Source organism: Anas platyrhynchos, chromosome 7 (assembly GCF_047663525.1).
Source record: "Anas platyrhynchos isolate ZD024472 breed Pekin duck chromosome 7, IASCAAS_PekinDuck_T2T, whole genome shotgun sequence".
NCBI lineage: Eukaryota > Metazoa > Chordata > Aves > Anseriformes > Anatidae > Anas > Anas platyrhynchos.
In genome coordinates, this window is record NC_092593.1 from 31,388,314 (window position 1) to 31,409,821 (window position 21,508).

The following is a 21,508-nucleotide window of genomic DNA, read 5'->3' on the forward strand; positions in this document are numbered from 1 at the left end:
TTGCTCATTCTCCTCAGGTGGGATGGGGGAGACAATTTAAATCTACATTCAGCTATACACATCTGCTGTAAATAAATAAATAATAATAAAAAGCTTTTCAGTAAATAAAAGCTTTTGAGAATCCAGCCCAACTCCTATGAAGATGAGGAGGAAGGAAAGGAAACCGGGTTTTCTGAATGTAGTCTTGCTGTTTGAGAAATGGTTACTTACAGCCATAAAGTTAGGAACCATGCAGCTTAGGAATCTGAGCTTTTTCAGAAGTGTGTAGGAAAAAGAGCTCAAATCTCAGATCTGTGAGTGTTTTGTGGTTGTTTTCAGGAGCCTTGGGTAGGTGTAGAGCCCATCTTGAAACTCCCAAGCAGCAGTGTGCATCAGAGCACAGACACTTGATTCAGAGAGCGCAGGGCTAGTAACAAATGTCTAGAATCCTCTTCCATAGGCTGTGATCATCTGCTTAACTGCTCTGCCTAAACCACACTTCAGAAAGTATTCACATAAATTGCATCCTGTAATCGAAAGTCCTGGGAAAGAGAAATCATTCACAGTTCCCAAGGAAAACTCCACAGCAGAAGTCTCTTCCCACGGTGTAAATGTGATTCTCTTCTTGGCCTTCCGTTAAAGAGCAGTCTACAAACAAACTCCAAGTGTGTGTGTGGCTTTGTATCATCCCCTTTTTTCTTCAGTATGGGGAGAGGAAGTGATAAAAGCCTAATAGAGCTGTCAAATTAAGTTCTGCAGAAAGGAACTGACTGTAGACTACGTATGGATAAAGATGCAATCCTTGTCAGATGGGACTCAACACAGACCTAAGTACCAAGAAAAGAGAAAGCTGACTCTCAGCCTGCTGGTTGGAGAGGGGCCTAGGGAGAGTCACACTCATCCTTTGTCTCTTCGAAATATTTTCCTCATCTTCGGAAGGGATGGAAGAAGGAAGGCCTTGCTTCCTTTTCCTTCCCCCTCCAAAAAAGGAGAAAACAAGCACATAGAGGGGAAAAAGAGCAACAACTGCTGCTCTGAATCACTGGGAGGGTGACGAAAACATTAATTTTATCACAAAAAATGTTGCTTGCTGGGCTGGGAAAGGTATTTGCCATCAAAAAAAGAGCATTGATGGAACCTCTCCTCACTGGTCTTAATTTCAACATGCGACTGGGGACTGGAAAAGGTGGGGAAGCTTGCCATGTAGACATGCCACTCCTTGCTGCAGCCGGTGCCACGCTGCCTGCTGTGGGATGGAATTGCTCAAGTGTTGTTCCCTGTCTGAGTCTCATCCTGTCCCAAGAGCTCCTTAGCTGAAGGCAGTGACATCTCTGCTGCTCGCTGAGGACTCGAGTGCAGCACTTCAGAAGCTGTGCCACTTCAGGCCCTTGTTTGTGTAGTTTTCTGGGTGAACGGTTTCAGCAGCTTCCCAGAGGTAGCGATAAAATGCGGAGGAAGCCTGATAAGAGCTGTTGCATGACTCCCGTGGGAGAGATGAGCATGCTTAGGATTGTTGTATGGTCAGTTCCACAGCGTGGTTATTTTTAAGTAACTCTAGGCTGGTTTTCTCCAGAAAGCTGCTGACTGTTCGTTATTTTGTCATGAAAAGGACAAGGCAGGGGGGTGTTTTGTTTTGGGAAGGGATTTTGAGGAGGGGCAGGGAGGAGGACTGGGCAAAGGTTCAAAAACATTTATCCTTCCAGATGAAAAGGGTCTAAAGTTAGGTTTCCAGTCTTGCTAATACTGGCAAGTCTAAACTGAGATGATTTAAGAAAAATGTTCAGCATTCATGAGAAACTATGGCAATTCCTCTGAGCTGTTTGGTTCATCTGTCTTGCCTCTGCTGTGAGCCTGGCTGCCCTGTGGGATGGCACGTATGGCAGATCTGTGTGGCACGGAGTCTTTTATTTTCTTTGGCTGGAGCCCAAAACCAGGATCAGTGCGTATTAGTGGGTGGAACTGAGACATGGATATGGCTATTTCATTTCTATTTCCAGCTCCCTACTGGCCCTCACCTTCTCTCTTCCTTGCTGTTATGCCAATGCCTTAAAATACAGGCACAACCACCTCACTTTACACCCATGCTTTTATGCGAGGTAGTGGAAGCCCTTTTGAAGTAGGGATGAGATGGGATTGAACCAAAAAACTGATGCATGTTCTGCTTTTTATTTATTCCAGAACTCGATGCCCCGACCAACCTGAGATTCCTCAATACCACGGAGCACTCGGTGCTCGTGTTGTGGACGCGGCCCCGTGCTGTGATCACAGGATACCGGCTGACTGCAGGTCCCACAAGGGGAGGCCAGCCACGGACCTACAACGTGGGACCTGCTGCCACTAAGTACCTTCTCAGGAACCTGCAGCCCGGCACTGAGTACACAGTGTACCTCGTGGCAGTTAAAGAAGACTTGCAAAGCGCAAGAGAGACTGGAGTCTTCACAACTTGTAAGTATAACAGGCACACACTCCTCTTCCCTAGTACCCTGGCCCTTCCTCAAAACTGTAGGCTTGTGCTGAAAGTGGCTATTGTGAACTGGTTTACAGAAGATCCCTTTTGAAGTGGTGTTCCAGCAGAACTGCTTGGGAAATATTCCTTGTTCTTCTTTCTGAACTTTTTGGCAGTAAAAGAGTTATTTGCATCAAAAAGCTCTCAGTAAAATATATTTCAGCTTTTTGATGATTAAAAACAAAAGTAGAAACATTGCTGGTACCTCAGTTTCTGGTTAACTGAGCGACAAAGACATTTAATTTTACGTGGTCTTGCCAGTTGTTTGGTTTTGGCATGGCAAATCAAGGAAAGCAAACAGCGCCCTTAAAACGAGTAAGGAATAATTAATCTGTTATTTGTCTAAAGCTGAAGGCAGTCATTTCTCAAGCCCAATCATGCTGTCTAAGGCAACACAACAGCAGTTATAGAAATTAACACAAAAATTACATTCTACGCACTTTTTTTTAAGATCTCAGTCACTTACAGTTGTGCAGCTTCCATGGAAGAAATACTAAGCAGATCTTGAGAGTAAAAGCAGTTCTGTAGAAAAAACCATGTGTGCGTCTAGAAAGAGCAAGTAGACTTCCTTTTTAAATAATGATGCAGTCATATAAACTGACAAAACTCAAAGCCCTCCAAGCCCAGAACCACATCCTCTTTTCAAAAGGGAATGTGGTTTATTTTATAACAATGAAGTTAAAATAAGGGTTTAAATTCACCACCACAGTAACACTGTTGACCTTGGCAAAGTGCTTTTTGCTGACAGAGACAGTCTTATCTATAAATATTTCTCAATTAGGATATGATTGGATATCTTCAGATGAATATTGTCTTCAAATTCTGGCTGATCTGAATGAAACCACTCCAGTTTGAGACTATAAATGAATAAACAATCTCTTCAGTATTAATGAGGTCGATTCAGATTAAGTGCATTGGAGTTATTTAGACTGATTCTGGGATACACAAAAGCCTTGGCTTCTGTGTGGGACTCCTCACGGATATCAATGAGACCACAAATTCCTCGGATTGACTTTGAGCACTCTTTCACTCTGACTTCAAAAGAGCTGAAGATGTGTGTGAGGGATGAGCTGGTCCTAGCTAGGACAGCTGGATGACAAACAAGGGTGTAGTGTTCTGCTGTTTGAATGGCATAGGGTGGGTGAAGGAAAAACCTGCTTTCAGAGGAACACTTCAGATATCATGCCAAAATCAGTATTTGCCAAATTCTTGGGGTTGGATGGATAGAGGAGTTAGGAGGCCTGGCTCAATATTTTGGTTTTCCTCAGGAACAACAAAAGCACTGACCATGACTAGACCACTTGCATACTGCAGCAGACAGAGGTTATCTGTCTTTTTGCTTTTCAAAACTAATACAGTTTAGCATCTTACTACATAGCTTTGGCTGTTTGGACTGCCCTAGGTTGTGTTTTCCAACTGTTCATCACCAGCACAGCAGCTAATCTCTGTTAATTCACTTCACAGATCAGCCTGTTGGCTCTGTTCCTCCTTTCAACACAGAAGTGACTGAGACTTCTATTGTCATCACCTGGACACCTGCCCCAAGGATTGGTTTCAAGGTAGGAGAAAACAAAATCCAGTCTTTTTTCTTTGCAATTTGGTGGACCGATTACAGCTGATAAATATGGACAGTGAATGCTGCACAAATGAAAGAGGTACAAAAAATATTCTACGTACTGGGGGCAGGTGCAGATCAGAGAGGTTGATGCAATTATGTCCTCTTCACATCATGTTCCTCAGAGGGACATGTTATTTACAGGCCTCGTGGTCCCTTGTGGCTGTATTTCTGCAGTCAGTTTGCTGATAGGACCGTGAAGGCCTATACAGATCAGGTTTCCAACCAGAGGGTATGGAACAACTCAGCTTGAGCTCAGGCTGCCTAAAACAAGCTACAGGTTTAATGGTTGGCATGGAGCATACAGACCCATGGTCCTCACATTGGATGACAAGTCAGGATGCTGATAATTACCTGGGACAGGAGTATTTGAGACTGAAAAGCAAGCTCTGCTGTTTCTCCGCAGCTGGGTGTGCGCCCAAGCCAAGGTGGAGAGGCTCCCCGGGAGGTCATCTCTGATTCTGGCAGCATCGTGATCTCTGGCCTGACCCCAGGAGTGGAGTACACCTACAGCCTCACCGTGCTGATGGACGGCCAGGAGAGAGAGACTCCCATCATCAGGAGAGTGATTACACGTATGACACTTCTGCTTTTCCATAATTACTCCTTCCCCTTGCTTCCTCTGTGCTCCTGTCTTCTGGGAGTCCTAGTTTCTTCTTCCAGCTGTGGTCTGGAAGGTGTCTCTGCATAGGTGACAGTAGCACTAGCTCATGCAACGTAGGGTCACAGCTTCAGAATAATATTTTTAGCTGATTCTAAAGGGTGAGGACAGAAAGTGGGGAGAAGGGATGCTGAGGGAGCTAGTGTGGTTCTCAGTGCCATAAATGCTTCATTTCTCTGAATGCTTGCAGCCCTGTCTCCACCAACCAACCTGCGCCTGGAGCCCAATCCTGATACTGGAATCCTGATAGTCTCCTGGGACAGAAGCACAACTCCAGGTAACGATATGAATTCACACTGTGCTTGAACCCTCTGTTGTACCAGAATGGTAATGCTTACTCTACAGTGCCTGAGATCTTGATGGGAAGCTTGCTATTGAACCATTTAAGGAAAAAAATATGTTTTTGGATATGTCCAAAGATATAATTCACTGTTAAGTATAGTTGCCATAGAACTTCTCATGGCTTGCATTCCATGTAAAATGGTATCTAAAATGCTTTTAATCATTTCAGCTGGTTTAGGGATTTGAAGGATTTCTTCAAATATTCCAAATGGTGTTTAAACAGGAAAGCAAAATAGAGCCAAAAAAGACTTTTGGCAGTGAAGAGCGAGTTCATGCCATTGAGAATAAGCATGGAATTTCTGAAAGCGTTCAAGATCTTTCCCTGTAGAATCTGTTGGGAGCTGTACAATTGGCTCCCATAAAACAAGGATTGAAAGGCTTTTGAAAATTCTACTCTTACCAGATGTATCTCTCCTTCCTGATATGTCATGAGATTTTGGAGCTTGGGAAGGTCTCACAGGGAACTGAAATAATGCTGTGAGGGTGGTGTGCCCCCAGAACTCATTTCAGAGTGCTTGGCAAGGGAACCTCTTGCCTGCTGGGCTCAGGGTGGCAAAATCACTTGTGAAATGTAATTTTTGCCTCAGATATTTATACTGATGCCTGATACAAATAGAGCACAAGTTCACTGCATACTGGATATCTGTATTTCAGGAATTAGTGGCTACCGAGTGACCACTGCTCCTACTGATGGGCAGCAGGGCTCCACCTTGGAGGAAGTGGTAGGTGCAGATCAGACTACCTGCACCTTCGAAAACCTCAACCCTGGTGTTGAGTACAACGTCAGTGTTTACTCAGTCAAGGACGAGCAGGAGAGCGTCCCCATCTCCAAAACCATCACACAAGGTAACGAAAGGATGAGCAGCAGTTTTAGCTACACAAAACTCAAATCGTTGAGCCAGAGGGCTCTACATTGCAGAACTCCAAGTACTCTGATGGCAGAGGGCTTAGACTTCGGTCTCAAGAAACAGAATAGCTGTGTGCCAGGGTATGACAGGAGCTTTTATACCCACTTTGGTGTAGGCAGCCTACATTCTGTCCATAGACAGCATGGTGTTAAGGAGATACAGGGCTGGGGCAGCAGTACACTGAGCTGGAGAGCAGCAGAGATTTGACTTGACCCTGCAGTGCCCCAGCATCTGGAGCACAGCCAGTGGGAGTAAGAAGTAGGTGAGGAGAGGTATGAATAGGATGCAAGCAAAGGAAGCTTTGGCAGCAATAGTGGCAGAAGATCAGCCCAACAGAGAAAAGAGCAGAGACCGAAATGTCCATCTCCTGTAGCACTTCTGGGACACAAGTGGTCTGTGCCATCTCATTACATGCTGAGATGACTGCAGAAACTACCCTTATTGCCACAGTAGCAAAATTAATGTCCATCTCCCCAGATGGTTTCATTTCATTTTCCTTTGTGAGGGCCTTGTTTGTTTGTTTTTGTTTCTGCTCAGCCCTGAAGTGATGCCAGCTACTGTTTGCTTGCTCGTATAACACTGCTTTAAAATTTCCATGCTTCACTGAAGTGCTGTATGCTCCCTGGGAGTCAACTAATACTGTGATACTGCATAATTAAGGCAGTAATAGCTTTAGCCCTTTTTCCATCTTCTGGTGTGAGAAAGAGCTAAGAATGTATGTCTCTGGCTTTTAGCACTCTTTAAAGGTGATATGATACATGCATTCCATGTGGATTAACAATGATTTTACAGAAAAATGATATTTTTGGCATCTATTCTGTAAAATAAGTTTTTTTTTTTTTTTTTTTTCTCTTGTCCTGACAGGACAGTAAAATAGAACATAACCACTATTATTAAAGCCAGTCTCTTGCAATATTACTCTCCCATAATTCCTTTTCAAGCTAAGACGTAACAGTCGAACAGAACTGATACTGAGCCTTGAATCTTTCACTCACCTACCAGTATCTGATCCTGAATAAGGAAAGGCAGATATTAGCTCCCACTGGTTTCAGGATCACCTGGCTAAAGTTCTACAGCCAAATCTCGTGGCTCAAGTCAATACCAGTTTATTGACTTCAGCAGCTGAAGGTTTGGCCATTGTAGATTAAAGATGCATCTAACACTGACACACACAAGCACCCTTGTTCTGTTGGTCTTAACATACAGGAAAAGAACAGCTTTGCTCTAGGAATAATATCTATAGGAAAAATTATAGGAAGAGCTGTGCTCATTGGCCATACAGAAACGTAGGCAATATCTAGGAGGTCATTACAGAGGATCAGTTCTGAGACTTTGAAAAACTTAGCCAAAGAATCAAGTCAGCCTCTCGGCCACATCATGTGCCAGGCATACCCGCTGACTATGGGGACATTCTCACTCTTACAGAATACCATCTAAAGCTCATTTTTAACCATTTGTCATCTTTCCAAAATGTATTTTTATTATTCACTGTTCTGGATCATCTTTTTTAGCACATATATTGGCAGCAGTTAGTGGTAAGTAGAACTTGAGGAATTCTGGGCCAGACCCTCAAGCCATTACAGGTATCTGAGACTTTTTTTCCAAGTCCAGTGTAAGTAGCTTGGATACTGGGTGATCCTCACTGAAGCTTTATGAGGGTTCTCACTGGCTGGCGGTGTAGGCCAGTTCATCCCCTTTAAAGGGGTTGATATTTTTTATGATCCCAATGATAAAAGTTAAACTTAACGTTTGAACAAGACAACACAATCTCTAGGTCAGTCACTAATATTGGTTTTATTTATACATGAATAAACCTTGTTCTTTTGTTTTTAACTCTGAAAAAATAATTGGGGTGTGCTTTTTTCCTCTGTCAGAAAATGATGGTTCTTTCTCTCATAAATGCCTGGCCTGTTGCAGGCCTTTTTGAAAATTGTATGAATTCTGTCTGAATTGAAAGAACACTGTCTTGGGGGAAATCCGGGTTTCAGCTTCTGTCTGCCCAGTGAGGCAGCTGAAGACTGCGTAGAAGGGTACAAAATAAATTGCAAAAATACCCCAACACCCTCCCCTTCCCCAAATTCCTTTTTCCCCCAAACCCTAAGAGAAAATCTTCATATCACCATGATTGCTTCCACAGTTCTGTCAATGTTAATAGTGATGAACACTGCTTTTTTCTCCCCTGTCTTTCTTTTGCCTCTGTATGTCTTTGCCTCTCCCGTTTGCTCTTTAACTCATTAGAGGTGCCCCAACTCACTGACCTAAGCTTTGTTGACATAACTGACTCAAGCATCGGCCTGAGGTGGACCCCGTTAAATGCCTCCACCATTATTGGGTACCGCATCACAGTAGTTGCGGCAGGAGAAAGTGTCCCTATTTTTGAAGATTTTGTGGACTCCTCAGTAGGATACTACACAGTCACAGGCTTGGAGCCGGGCATTGATTACGACATCAGTGTAATCACACTCATTAATGGCGGAGAGAGCGCCCCTACCACTCTGACACAGCAAACTGGTGAATTTTGAAAACTTCTGTGTTTCGTGACATGGACGGTGTTTCATGCTGTCACTAGCTGTTGGGATGACGGGGCTTTGTCCAAAGAGGAATTGAGCCACTCACTGGGGGAAGAACAGACAAAAACCCAGCTTAATCCTTGTTCTAAATGGCAGCTGGGGCTGGATATGCACTGCTCAATTTTCTAATTTGAGGCACTTTAACACTGTGAATGGCTGCAGGCTTGCAAGCTTCAATCACATTCAGATTTCTGGGATCCAGTTGGAATTGAGACTGTGAAACATGTGTGTGTATATATATATATATATACACCAGACGTTTAAACTGTGGTTCCCCCAAAATCAGTGCCAAAGGGTGAAGCAGTTCAGCAGGCACCCTCCAGCTTATCTGTAGCCTTGAAGGCTATTTGAGCCTCTAGCACTTTGTTTCAGTGGTGGCCCCTCTCTTTCCACAATGCCCTACAGGATGCAGATGAAACACCACTCCCTGAGGACATGCCATTGACAGCCATGTCACACCGTCAAGGGTCTCTGTAGTGCATGGGCAGAAGGCGAGCTGAAAACTGGTTCTTGCATGAACTCCTATTGTGTCTGAAAATCCGGAGGCTGTAAATCCTTCAACACAAGTAGAAGTAGTCATAGGAAATTAGTGGTATACCCTCTCCTCTCCTGTGTGTGCATGTATGAATTCTAGATGAGATGACTTTTCCAGCTGTAAGCTGCTGTATGGCAACTTTAAACCTCTCTTGGCTCCACATCTGTAATATGAAATCCAGCTGCAAGAAGCACGTTACTGAAACTTGCTACCTTGTTTTCAAATTAGCCCTGCAGGGTATATTTAAAGTACTGGGAAATGCCAGGAGGCTAAAGGAGCCTGACAGCAGTACAGGCGTATTTTTCTCTTAACTGTAGTAGAACCAAATGTAGTCTAGAAGTCTGTTTGCATGGATCTGACACAGTAGTCTGTTATGCATGAGATATTTTCTCTAGTGACTCCCTAAACATGTGTCTCCATCAACTTTTATGTATCAGAGAAGATTAATATATATTTGTTCTTTGCTATGTAGCTGTGCCTCCTCCCACTGACCTCCGCTTCACTAACGTGGGGCCTGATACTATGAGAGTGACGTGGACTCCTCCAACTTCCATCGTGCTGAGCAGCTTCTTGGTGCGCTACTCACCTGTGAAGAAGGACGAAGATGTTGCAGAGCTGACAATTTCACCCTCTGACAACATGGTGGTCTTAACAAGTAAGAGAATTACATAAGACAAATATAAGAGGCCCCTTGTTTATGGGTGGAGACATGGCATAAGATGAGGGGAAAAAGAAAACTGCTGTAAGTATAACTGGCCAAACTCCCAGCTGATACAAGCTGATGTCAGAGTAGCCTCATGCAAACTCTCACAGGTGGATTTTGGCCACTTGCTTTAACTAAGTTAAAAGCAAACCACAGGAAAGCTTTTCGCATCAGTCCAAGGACGGTGGTGTATCAGAGTATGGAGTAATTGCTTTGCTTTGCAGCCTGGTTAGGTATTAAGAGTAAATACATATTACTCTCCTAGTTTGCCAAAGAAGACAAGGACCTATAGTGCAGAGGTGTGTGTGAGGGGGAGAGGGGGCGATCAGAATGTTCCAAAGGTCATTGTTCCTTTGGTTCTGTGTGTTTGGGACCAGAAGATAAATACTGTTTGGAACTTCAGGCGACGTGGCAAAGAATCTTGGGTGCTTTTCAAAAACTGAGTTAATTTTTGCTGGTGCAAAAGTTGTGTTTTATTTCAAGGCTTTTTTTCCCCATCCTGGAATTGGATTGGTTGAATGAAATACAGTAGCTCTTTTTAGAATAAGGGTCCAGATCGGAAGCTCATGTGAATTATAATAGCTGTGTTGAAAATCCTTGGCTCTGTTTTAGTTTATATCAGCTAAAGCTTTACCCTGGTGCATAACTAGATAGGTAGAAGGGGCTGTGATGAAATCTCACTGCTTCTAGCCAGTCCCCACAACACAAGAACACAGTGATACAGCTTACCATGCTCCTTTAGGCTAACATATTTCTGGCAACAGTAATGCCACAAAAAAAAGATTTAAGTTTGATTGTCCCAAAAGCTTGAATCTTCCATCAGGTAAAACCTGATTACCCCCCATAAACACAATTAAAATTGCATAGGTTTTTAAGTGACTTCTAGTCATTAGTAAAGAAATGTCTAAACCCCTTTACTTAAACTCCACAGATCTGCTCCCTGGTACTGAATACCTTGTGAGAGTCTACAGCGTTTCTGAGCAACATGAGAGTGCACCTTTGTCTGGAATCCAGAAAACAGGTACTTAGACAGACCATAAGATGTGCGTTAATTAATGTCATCCATTAAGTTGACCTTGCTGCCCTTGCTTGTGTGGTCACCTTGTTGACAGACCATCAGCTAGATATCAAAGAGCAATGCAAATCCACAACTTGGGAAATCTTAGGATGTCTAATATCTCATTAGTTGTGAGCCACAACTTTTGGTTCGAAATAGAGCATCATAGACCCTGGCGTGAATGTACCAGTTGTGTGAGCCCAGGCAGAGCCTATTGTATCCATCAGTGACTTTTGTTTTACAGCTGTAACAGAGCTTGCTGGTTGTGTGCTGCTTTATGTTGTGTTGTCTGTGTAAGAACAAATATTAAAACAAGTCAGGCTGCTTATTTAGAGAAGACTTCAGATGTTGACCAAAGTTGCCGTACACTTTCCTGCAGTTGTGTTCCCGTACTTGTTTATCTTGCTTTGATCCTGAACATGTGTGTGTTTAGTTCCACAGCTGAATAGCATTTGGCTTAAGATATGGCAGAGTCATGGTACGGAGCTTCATGCAACAAGACAGTGGTGATGATTAGTTCAGCGGAGCTCAGTCTCTTGTCTCTTTGAAATACCCAGGTCTCGATTCCCCCACTGGCCTTGACTTCTCGGATATAACTGCCAACTCTTTCACCGTCCACTGGATTGCTCCTCGTGCCACCATCACCGGCTACAGAATCCGGTACCACCCAGAGCATGGTCCTACCAAGCCCAAGGAGGACCGCGTGCCCCCCTCCCGGAACTCCATCACTCTTACCAACCTGCTCCCAGGGACCGAGTACGTGGTCAGCATCATCGCCATCAACGGCAGGGAGGAGAGCGTGCCCTTGGTCGGCCAGCAAACAACAGGCAAGCCTTGAGGGACGAGTAAGCTGACTAAAAGTTGCCTTGAGGATTTTGGGTGTCCTCTAGTGAGGTAGATGCTGTTAAAAGCAGATATGATACATCACTTGTAGATGTGTGCACAGGGCTAGACCTAAGACCGATGAGAAGCAGAGAAGTACAGTGTAATGGGTGTGATCTGTAACCGATGTACGTCATGTTCAGACTCTCTCACTTCTGTTTCTAGTGTCTGATGTTCCAAGGGACCTGGAAGTTACCCCCACCAGCCCAACCAGCCTCGTGATCTCCTGGGATGCTCCTGCAGTGACAGTCCGATACTACCGGATCACTTACGGTGAAACAGGTGAGGGCAAGCTGCTCTGGCAGTTGCAGACCAGCAGATCTAGTCTGAGGCTATCAGAAAGCCACAGCAAATAGCACAGACAGTTTGACTGCAGCAGACAAAAACCCCTCTCTTTGAGATCTTTGCGGCATGTTTAAAGAAGATTGTCGAATACAAGGTTTATTTATGCAGGAGAGCAAATTATCTTCATCTGCCCCCTGCAAAAAGGAACATCTGGAACACTCCAGTCATTTTAGAGGTGGTTCTGTGTGCATATTTAATTTTTCATTGGGTTGGACTGAAAAAAACTGACGCAAAATTCACTGATATCAACATCATCTTCTCTTCAACTTAATGCATCTAAGATTGTCCTGTTTTTTTATGATTGAAAATGTATACTTGAGGAGATCCATTACATTTTTTTTTCTTCACGTCATCCTCTTTAGGTGGAAGCAGCCCTGTACAGGAGTTTACAGTGCCTGGCACCGTGTCCACTGCTACCATCACTGGCCTCAAACCTGGCGTGGACTACACTATCACCGTGTATGCTGTAACTGGTCGTGGAGACAGCCCTGCCAGCAGCAAGCCAGTTACTGTCACCTACAAAACAGGTGAGACCTGTCTATATGATAAAACCCTACAAAAACATCACCAAAAAAAAACAAAACACAACAATGTTTTGGCTTATCCCCGTAAAGTTGTCACTGATTCCTGTTTTCTGTTAGAAGCCCTAGGCTGTGTTTTAAACACATCATTTTCCATGGAGCTGCATATAATGGTGTCCCAGCATGATAATTACTTGACGCAGAAGGGGATCACAGACTGAGACTTTTGGAGGAGAGGAGACCAAGTGGAGCCTGGATGGGGACAAGCAATATTTGACTGTTCATTGTGGAGTAGAAATGTTGTTGGGCTTTTATAGAGGAAGTCCTGGTTGGCTCCACTCTGGTGCTTCTGGTGTACTGTGACTGCAATGAGACCTGAATTTCTAAATCCAGGACTCTCTTCTCACTCTTGGTCTGAATCTAGCATAATCCTACTCCTACCGTAGCTGCAGATGAAAGCATTTAGTAACCTTTAAAAACAACAGAAATCCTCAACCAACCTTTATACAGGTCATCCATATAGCATGGTTAAGACCTTTTTGCTCTGGGCTAACATGCTGCTATTTATTTGTCCCTCATGTTTTCTGTTCCAAGAAGCACAGCCTAGAAAAGAGAGAAAAATAAAAATTCAGCTAGGAGGTAACAGTGGAGGGAGAGTTTCCTGTAGAATTGTACTCAGAAAACCTGTTTTTATGGCCCAGAAATAGACACACCATCCCAGATGCAAGTTACTGATGTGCAGGACAACAGTATCAGCATCAGATGGCTCCCTTCAACATCCCCAGTCACAGGATATCGGGTGACAGCTGTCCCCAAGAAAGGCCATGGACCCACAAAAACTAAAAATGTCCCTCCAGGTAAGAGTACACGACATCCTTCAACAGGTCTATAAAGCACGCAAGACTGGACCACTAGAATCAGCACTACCAGGTGCTAGGCATATGCTCCAAATCAACCTTTTTCCTGCTTACACTTTTTTTCCATCCTGGTAACTTCAATGAAGTTTCATGCAGCAGAAGCTAGGGCACTTTTTTGCCCTGAAAACTGGACACTTCTGTGATGCCACTCTGCTGCAAAGGTTTGTTCTTGGCAATCTCAGTGTATCCAAGAGGTATCTGGATTTTTAAGTGAATGCTGTTGGGTTTTCTACCATCCAGCAAAACTTCCGCCAAAATCCAGAGGGTCAAATTGTCCCTTAGGCACAGCATATGGAACTCTGTCCCTTGATCTTGTGATCATAAAGGGCCAGCCAGCTCTCAGGTTGCTCTTAGGAACACGGGCAGAAGGTTCTGTGGGATTTGCAGATCTCATCACTCAGGCATGTTTGTGCTGCATTTGGGCTTAATGGTCAATCCTATTGCAGAAAACAACAAGAACTGGTCAGATCTTGCTTTTTCTACTGCGTTAATCTTCTCCCTTTGAGCTGCGGGGCCTTTGAGCAGGTGCAAATTGCAGGTGCCTTGTCCTGCACTGCCAGAGAAGCATAGTGCAAGCAGAATTTAAACCTGATGTGTCAAACTTGTCTCATTTTAATGTTCAATCGCAAAATGACTAATATAGGTCCTTCATCCAAGAGTGCTTGGAGGCCAGTTCTCCACAGCTTTGTGCAGCTGCAGACAGACTAATGTTGTTCTTTCCCTGCCAGATCAAACACAAGTCACTATTGAAGGTCTGCAGCCCACAGTTGAGTACATGGTCAGTGTCTACGCTCAGAATCAGAACGGAGAGAGCCTCCCCTTGGTGGAGACAGCTGTCACCAGTATGTATTTCACTTTGCGGTAACAAAACACAGGTTATTTATTGATGTCTGAATCTACCATGCAGTATCACATCCCCAGTGAAGCCAAGCGGCAGGTGCCTGGTTCCCAGGAGAATATGAGGTGGCCTGCCCTGCGATAAGTACCACGCACCTAAATTGCAGATGCTGGCAAAAATGCAGTCCTTCTCCCCCAGACGCTGGCAAAATGCAGTTTTCCACCCCACAAAATGCTGCGCTTCCAATTTTCTTTCACTAAAGCCACGAAGTGTCTTTGGGCTTTGCCTTCAGCCAATCAGTGGAAAAAAATGAGCAAAGATCTCCTTTATGGAGTTAGTTGGCAAAGGTGATTACTGCTAAGGGACTGGACTGAACTTGGAGCATTTGTCCTGTGCAAAGGAGTAATGAGTTACCAAGAATTTGTGACTAGGCACTACCAAAAGAAAAAAAAAGCCACCCTCCAATTGCTCTTATCTGCCTGGACAGTACTGCTCTGAGCACAGAGGAGGCAAGAGGGAACGTGCAATAAATTCAGAAGGGTGCCTCTGATGTAAAGAGCCTTTTTCAGGGACATCTCTGGGGCAGGGATTTCCATATACACTATTCCTGTGTTCAAGCTTGCATTCAAAACCACAGCTCAGGCACAAATAGTTGCAGGACTGTCCTAAAGACAACAGACAGTTCCCTGAAGCTTTTCAGAGAAGGGGAAAGTTCACATCAATTTCAAACCAAAAAGTTCCTGGAAAAAATCATCTTTGCCAACTAGAAAATGTGGAAAATTCAGGACTAACATAAAATGGCAAATAAAGTTTCAATCCTTTAGATGAGCATAATTTGGAGGCAATATAAAAATGGCATTATAGTTCCTTTTATTATGTATGACAGATGGGTATAGCTCTGTGGTAGCCACAGTAGACTTGTATGGAGCAAGGCTCACTTACCTTGCAGTCTAGCACCAGGCTTCCTTTCTAGGAAAATCTAATTAATTGGTCTAATTAGTAAGTGTGTGCATCACCCAGTTGCACCTGGGGACATTCTGTGCACTCAATACAGAGCTGAAAAGTTTTCTGTTCCTAACTGATATCTTAAAATGTAATATACCGAGTAATTTTCTTGATAAGTGTGTTAATTGGATGTTAATTTATGAAAGAAAATAGTGGGACTGATTCTCCTCGGACTGGTGCTTCGCACAGCAGCTGACGATAGTGAAAAGCTAACGCAGCATGAACGCAAACTTACCGAGTCAGCTGGGCTGTCTGGCTGCCTTTAGCACTGGGCACCACATACTGGCTCTGACGAAACAGGTCTTGAGATGGCCAGATACTTAATTCTTTCCTCTTGACCACTTGAAGCTAGCTTAATGCTGCTGGAGGTGTCTGAAGGGGGTTCCAGTGCCAAGGGGATTCAGATGCAGGTACAGAGCGGGGTCCCGGCTGCCTCGAAGGTGTTCAGCGAGGCTCAGAGTGCCTTCCTGCTGTCTGGCACCCGCAGACTGTCAGCCTGACTCTGCACAGGCGTAAGCATGTGTGCAAGGTGCAGCACAGAGGAGAATCAAGTACCCTCTCGCCCGCGCAAAACCGAAAACTGCTTTGCATGTAATAGAGAAGCTTTTGATTTTCCTCACCCACAACCTGCTTTTTATCACTTAACCTCTTACCGTTAATTTGCCTAACAGACATTGACCGCCCTAAAGGACTAACATTCACTGAGGTGGATGTTGATTCCATCAAAATTGCTTGGGAAAGCCCGCAGGGGCAAGTCACCAGGTACAGGGTGACCTACTCAAGCCCTGAGGATGGAATCCATGAGCTATTGCCGGCCCCAGGTGGCGAAGAAGACACTGCTGAGCTGCATGGCCTCAGGCCAGGTTCTGAGTACACTATCAATATCGTTGCCATATACGATGACATGGAGAGCCTGCCCCTCACTGGGACCCAGTCCACAGGTACAGCTCTAACTGCACGCCCAGCAGGCCATGGCAGCGGCGGCTTCTGCCCCGTTGGGTAAAGTGTGCTGCTGGTGCTCGGCCCTGGGGAAGCCCCCGGGGGCAGCAAAGGGGATGTGATTGCTCTGAGAGACGAGGAGCTGGCACTGGAGAGCTGGCTGCCAGCTGAATCAGCCTGCAGCATGCAGGAAAAACCAGCTGGAATGAAGGAGCAGATTGCAGGGAAAGGAGGGATGTTACCTTATTAGCCTTTTCTCAGTCCTTGTGTGGATTGGTGATGTTCAGTCCCTAGTCAGGGAGACAAGTGCCCGGTGGGAATACCCTCTCTCCACACCCTTGTCTTGTCTGTAGGGTTTGGGGGCCCTGTGACCAGAAGCAGTTACCAAAACCAGAGAGATTAGGGCAGCTTCCAGCCCCCAGCGTCCTCACCTCCTCGTGGAGCAGATCAGTGTGAAAAGCTTGGAGATAGTTTGACTCAGAAGTCTTAGAGCTTCCGCATTCTTCACTGGCACTGCCCTAAGGACTGCAGCCCATGTGTATGCCCCCACCCTGCACTCACATCACCTCCACAAGAACAGGGCCTTCTCTGTTCAGGAGACCGCATTCCCTGATGCGCCAGTCTGAGCCAACCCAGAGCAGAGCGCATTTAAAAGTCCTTTGTGAGAAAGGAAAAGGAAACTCTTCCTTGAGATACAATTACTTCTAGCAATATGGAATTCATCACAAAGCTTGCACAGTGCCAGACATGTCGCGGTAGCACCTTTGTAATAAAGGTTTCCCATTCATTTGTGGATGAAAAGTTGGCACTCTAATTCCGGGGCTGTAATGAGGACAGTGGTTCCTAGTGTTCAGATTGCTGCACTAAACCTAAGCAAAGTGCTGTAATGATTGAAACAGCTGGCTGACTACCTGCCAGAAATGCAAATGGAGTAATTTTTTAAAGCCCACTCACTGTGGCTCACCCTTTGTGGCTTGTTCAGAAGTGTATTTGAAGCCATTCAAGACTTCCATTGGCTCTTATGGCCTTTAGATTGAGCTCTGCTTGAGGAAAGCAGCAAGGGAGAAACATCTTTTATTTCCAGTCTATAAAATTAGAAAACTTCACAGCAATATGCTAATAGGGGGCACTATAGTAAGGAATATTTTTCCCTGTTTACAGCCTGAGGATTACAAACAGTAAGGCAAGAGGTTTCACTGGATGCTCCCTGTGTTATGCAAGCATTTGTTTTTAAAGATATCAGATATATTAGCTCACAAACAGCCTCTTGTGATGAGCCTTATGGCCACCACAGCTCTGCTTTTCCATTGCCTTGCTCTCTGTGTAGTAATTTACACTTGTGTAAGTGGCTGTAAAATGCTTCCCCTCTGCATTTGGCAGTATTTTTATATCCTCTTTGCGATTCCTGAGCCTGCTTCCTACTTACTTTAGTAAAACATCAGTCATGCTTTAGAAACGAACAGAGAGAGACAAGTGAAGCAGGACTAAACTACCAGCCGTGTGATGAAAAGCAGAGGCAGGCAGAAGAATTAAAACAGATTGGCCTATTACAGGTGTAAACACCTCCCAAAGCATTCACCTTGTATCTCAGTGTTGTTGCTCACCTAACTTTGGGGTTGAAGCAATGAGACCTCTTTATTTCTCCAGAAAAGGCTCACCACAGATTTGAGAATCTCCTCCTGAATGCCTTATCCCCTTCCATGGTGCTGTGCACCTGTGTTTGCAGAAAGCACACTGCTTTCCCCCTCATGTATTTCAGGCCTGAAAGTGTCTCATGTTCAGGACAGAATACTGTTTTATGTGAGACCATCATCTCCTTCAAACTAACCGTGTGCCAATCCTGATTTCTGCAGCAATCCCACCTCCAACAAACCTGCAGTTTACTCAGGTAACTCCCACCAGTCTTACCGTCAACTGGAATGCACCAAACGTTCGTCTGACTGGCTACAGAGTCAGAGTGAACCCGAAAGAGAAGACTGGTCCTATGAAAGAAATCAACCTTTCTCCGGACAGTACATCTGCCGTTGTGTCTGGATTAATGGTAACTTTCCTTTGTGCGATGCAGAGAAGTGTGTTTTGGTGTGCTATGAGAAGGAAATGTTAAAACTTGAACCTGTTTAAAATTCCTGGGTTGGAAACCTCAGCTGGAGTAGCTCATTACAGTTCCTGGGGGTCTGACTCCATTTGAAGTCTCGCTAGCCATCAGCTGTAACTATTCATTATCAGAGTTTTTAAAAGGCGAGGAACTGGCCTACTGAATCTGCATTCCTCCTCCCCCCTGGTTTAGCACAGAGACTGGATGCCTTAATCAAATGCAAATAATCAGGTTCACAATCAACAACAACCCAGAAAAATGCTTTTACTCATCTTTCACAAAAGAGGTCAGATAAAGTGACCTTACGCAGTGGTTTTCAAGCTGTGATATGGGAGATCTGGCAGTCTTGCCTATTTCTAAGATATCTGCAAAATGTAAGTAAAAAATGCAGGTCTTTTATGAGTATGCTTAAATTTGCTATATAGCCATCTTCTCCACTGGAAACATTTCAGTAGTTCGTGTACTGGAAAATGCTGAAAATCACTGCTCTTGGGGTGCCTGCTATCTTAAAAAGCTACTGATCTGTTTTTAAGGAGTTTTATGAATCATTTTGAAAAGTGAGCCTTAAAATACATTCTAATTTAAGTGGACTCCCGGTCTGATGCAGTCAAAGACTAAAGACCATGCTTAAAGCTTTAACTTCCACTATTCTCTTTTCTTCACAGCAAGAGCACCTTATCATAGCAAATGGCATCCATTAACCCCAGGAGAAACAGGATAGGAATTAGCTTTTCCTGAAGAGTGAGCTGTGAAGCACAGAGATTCCAAAATGAGGGATGCCAAGCTTCTTCCAGGATTTCCTCTGCTCCTGGGTGCACACATGTACACTAATAGCATTATCAACACTACTGTTTATCAGGGTCCATGTCTCTTATGACAGGTGGAAATCAGAATCATCCCATTAATCCCTCACTGATTGATTTTAAGGTTTCATACCTCGGTAACTGGTCACCAAGAAATGGGGCTCTACCAAACGCAAGGGCATTTCTCCCCCTGTCAGGTCCTTGTCATAACATGGTGTAACTTCTTCTGTTCTAGGTGGCAACCAAGTATGAAGTGAGTGTGTATGCACTGAAGGACTCCCTGACCAGCCGACCAGCCCAGGGGGTGGTGACCACTCTTGAAAGTAAGTGGGGGATCCTCCTCAAATATTCTGTGCTGGCTGGGGAGGCCCAGAGACGGATCAAACCCTGTCCAACAAAGGCCTTCACAAACATTTAGCTGGTCAGATTCATAATCCCCGCAGTACTGACAGGAGACTTTCCTTCTGGTGCAGATGTTAGTCCCCCTCGCAGGGCCCGTGTGACAGATGCCACAGAGACAACCATCACCATTACCTGGAGAACCAAGACCGAGACCATCACCGGCTTCCAAATCGATGCCATCCCAGCAAGTGGCCAGAACCCCATCCAGAGGACCATCAGCCCTGATGTTAGGGCCTACACTATCACTGGTGAGTGAGATGCTTCAGCAGGCCATCAGCAGGTATGCTGGGTTCTTGCTTTGTAGCAGAATTGCCTTGATGTGTGTAATACAGGAAAAAATATTTGAGTCATTAAGAGCAGTCTCCAAGAAGTTGTTGAAAGACGTCTTGCTCCCTCTTAGATGATTTCCCTCAGATTAACGTTACAACAGATAGTGTGAAGAATCTTCAGCAGTGAAGATTCTTTTCTAACTGGAGCTGCCTTTTGTAGTGTACGTACTGTTCTTGCAAGAAAACCTAATGTTTCTTTCAACTTCATTTTAGGCTTGCAACCTGGCACTGACTACAAGATCTACCTTTACACTCTGAACGAGAATGCACGCAGCTCCCCAGTAGTGATTGATGCCTCCACAGGTAATGACACTGCCTGACTTCTCTGCTCATGTTCATACAGCGATCACCTGTGGGCGGGCAGAAGTTGTGCATATCTGACCACATATAATGTTATGACTCTCAGCAATACATGTTATTTTTGAGTTTGAAAAGGGTCTCAGAAGAGAGAGTCTGGGTAAATCTGCTTGCCTTTCCTGCACTTGACTTGTTTCCTTTTGTTTTCACCTAGCTATCGATGCTCCTTCCAACCTGCGTTTCCTTACAACCACAAGCAACTCCCTCCTGGCTACCTGGCAGCCTCCCCGAGCCAAGATCACAGGCTATATCATCAGGTACGAGAAACCTGGCTCACCAGCCAAGGAGCTCCTGCCTCGCCCTCGGCCCAGCACCACCGAGGCCACTATTACTGGTACGTGTCTCTGCTTTGTTCGGGAGATCCTCACTTGATGCACTTGAGCTTAAGAGTTGTTTTTCTTTTTACTAGTAGCTGGGAACTGTCTGACTCCATCCTCTCAACACCCTTTGCCCTCTTACCAGGTGTAAATATACCACTAGCTCGTGCAGCCACAGCAAAGGACATCACTGCACAGAAAGCACTAAGGAATTCCCTCCCTCCCTGTGCAGAAAAATCCCAGCTTTGTTCCTGTGTGCTTTCTGGGGGCAGTACAAAGAGTCCAGCCCCATGCTCCTCAGAACAAGCTGAAATCTGACCCTGTCAGCTAGGATTGCAGATGCTGCAGACACAAAACATGAGTCTTCAGAATGCGTGACTGACGGAGTGCCAGAATCATGGGCTCTTTCGCTTGAGTGCATAACAGTTGTGGTGGCAGGGGAAGGAAACATCTGTGTATTGTTCAGATCTGATAGCGGATCTGATTGGAGACATGTATTGTGTTTATAGGACAGGCATGCCCATAAAACCACTGTCTCTCATTAGGAACTATAATAACAGAACAAAGCTGTCCTTCTCTTAGCTGACCATCATGTTTTATCATTAGGCCTTCCCCCCCTCTCTCTCTTTAAATATAAAATTTTGTCTTTCCTCCCTCCCTAGGTTTGGAACCAGGAACTGAATATGTCATCTATATCATTGCTGTGAAGAACAATCAAAAGAGTGAACCGCTGATGGGCAAAAAAAGGACAGGTAAAACAAAGCTCTGGGTGGTTGTTGTGTGCTAACAGGAGGTGATGCCCCCCTCTTGGGGAATACCAACTCAAGAATGAAATAGCAGTAGTATGTAAAATATCCTGTTTTCACACCATTTAGCCGTTCT

At 44.7% G+C, this 21,508-nt stretch overlaps 1 protein-coding gene across 13 annotated transcripts in view; it reads left to right on the forward strand.

Annotated features, from left to right (window-relative positions):
* Positions 1 to 21,508, forward strand: part of FN1 (fibronectin 1) — a 52,466-nt gene that overhangs the window by 23,145 nt on the left and 7,813 nt on the right. For 4 of the 13 annotated variants that reach the window (XM_072041266.1, XM_038182473.2, XM_072041263.1 and 1 more), the window contains exons 20-39: positions 2,158 to 2,424; positions 3,950 to 4,044; positions 4,507 to 4,675; positions 4,952 to 5,038; positions 5,758 to 5,949; positions 8,250 to 8,522; positions 9,589 to 9,771; positions 10,751 to 10,840; positions 11,434 to 11,703; positions 11,924 to 12,040; positions 12,466 to 12,630; positions 13,326 to 13,481; positions 14,270 to 14,383; positions 16,056 to 16,325; positions 18,177 to 18,364; positions 19,457 to 19,544; positions 19,695 to 19,871; positions 20,166 to 20,255; positions 20,464 to 20,643; positions 21,289 to 21,378. In XM_072041266.1, the coding sequence (XP_071897367.1) occupies positions 2,158 to 2,424; positions 3,950 to 4,044; positions 4,507 to 4,675; positions 4,952 to 5,038; positions 5,758 to 5,949; positions 8,250 to 8,522; positions 9,589 to 9,771; positions 10,751 to 10,840; positions 11,434 to 11,703; positions 11,924 to 12,040; positions 12,466 to 12,630; positions 13,326 to 13,481; positions 14,270 to 14,383; positions 16,056 to 16,325; positions 18,177 to 18,364; positions 19,457 to 19,544; positions 19,695 to 19,871; positions 20,166 to 20,255; positions 20,464 to 20,643; positions 21,289 to 21,378 (3,261 nt within the window). The remainder of the gene's footprint in view (positions 1 to 2,157; positions 2,425 to 3,949; positions 4,045 to 4,506; positions 4,676 to 4,951; positions 5,039 to 5,757; positions 5,950 to 8,249; positions 8,523 to 9,588; positions 9,772 to 10,750; positions 10,841 to 11,433; positions 11,704 to 11,923; positions 12,041 to 12,465; positions 12,631 to 13,325; positions 13,482 to 14,269; positions 14,384 to 16,055; positions 16,326 to 18,176; positions 18,365 to 19,456; positions 19,545 to 19,694; positions 19,872 to 20,165; positions 20,256 to 20,463; positions 20,644 to 21,288; positions 21,379 to 21,508) is intronic. The other 9 variants (XM_072041268.1, XM_072041269.1, XM_072041272.1 and 6 more) reach the window with 3 other exon arrangements.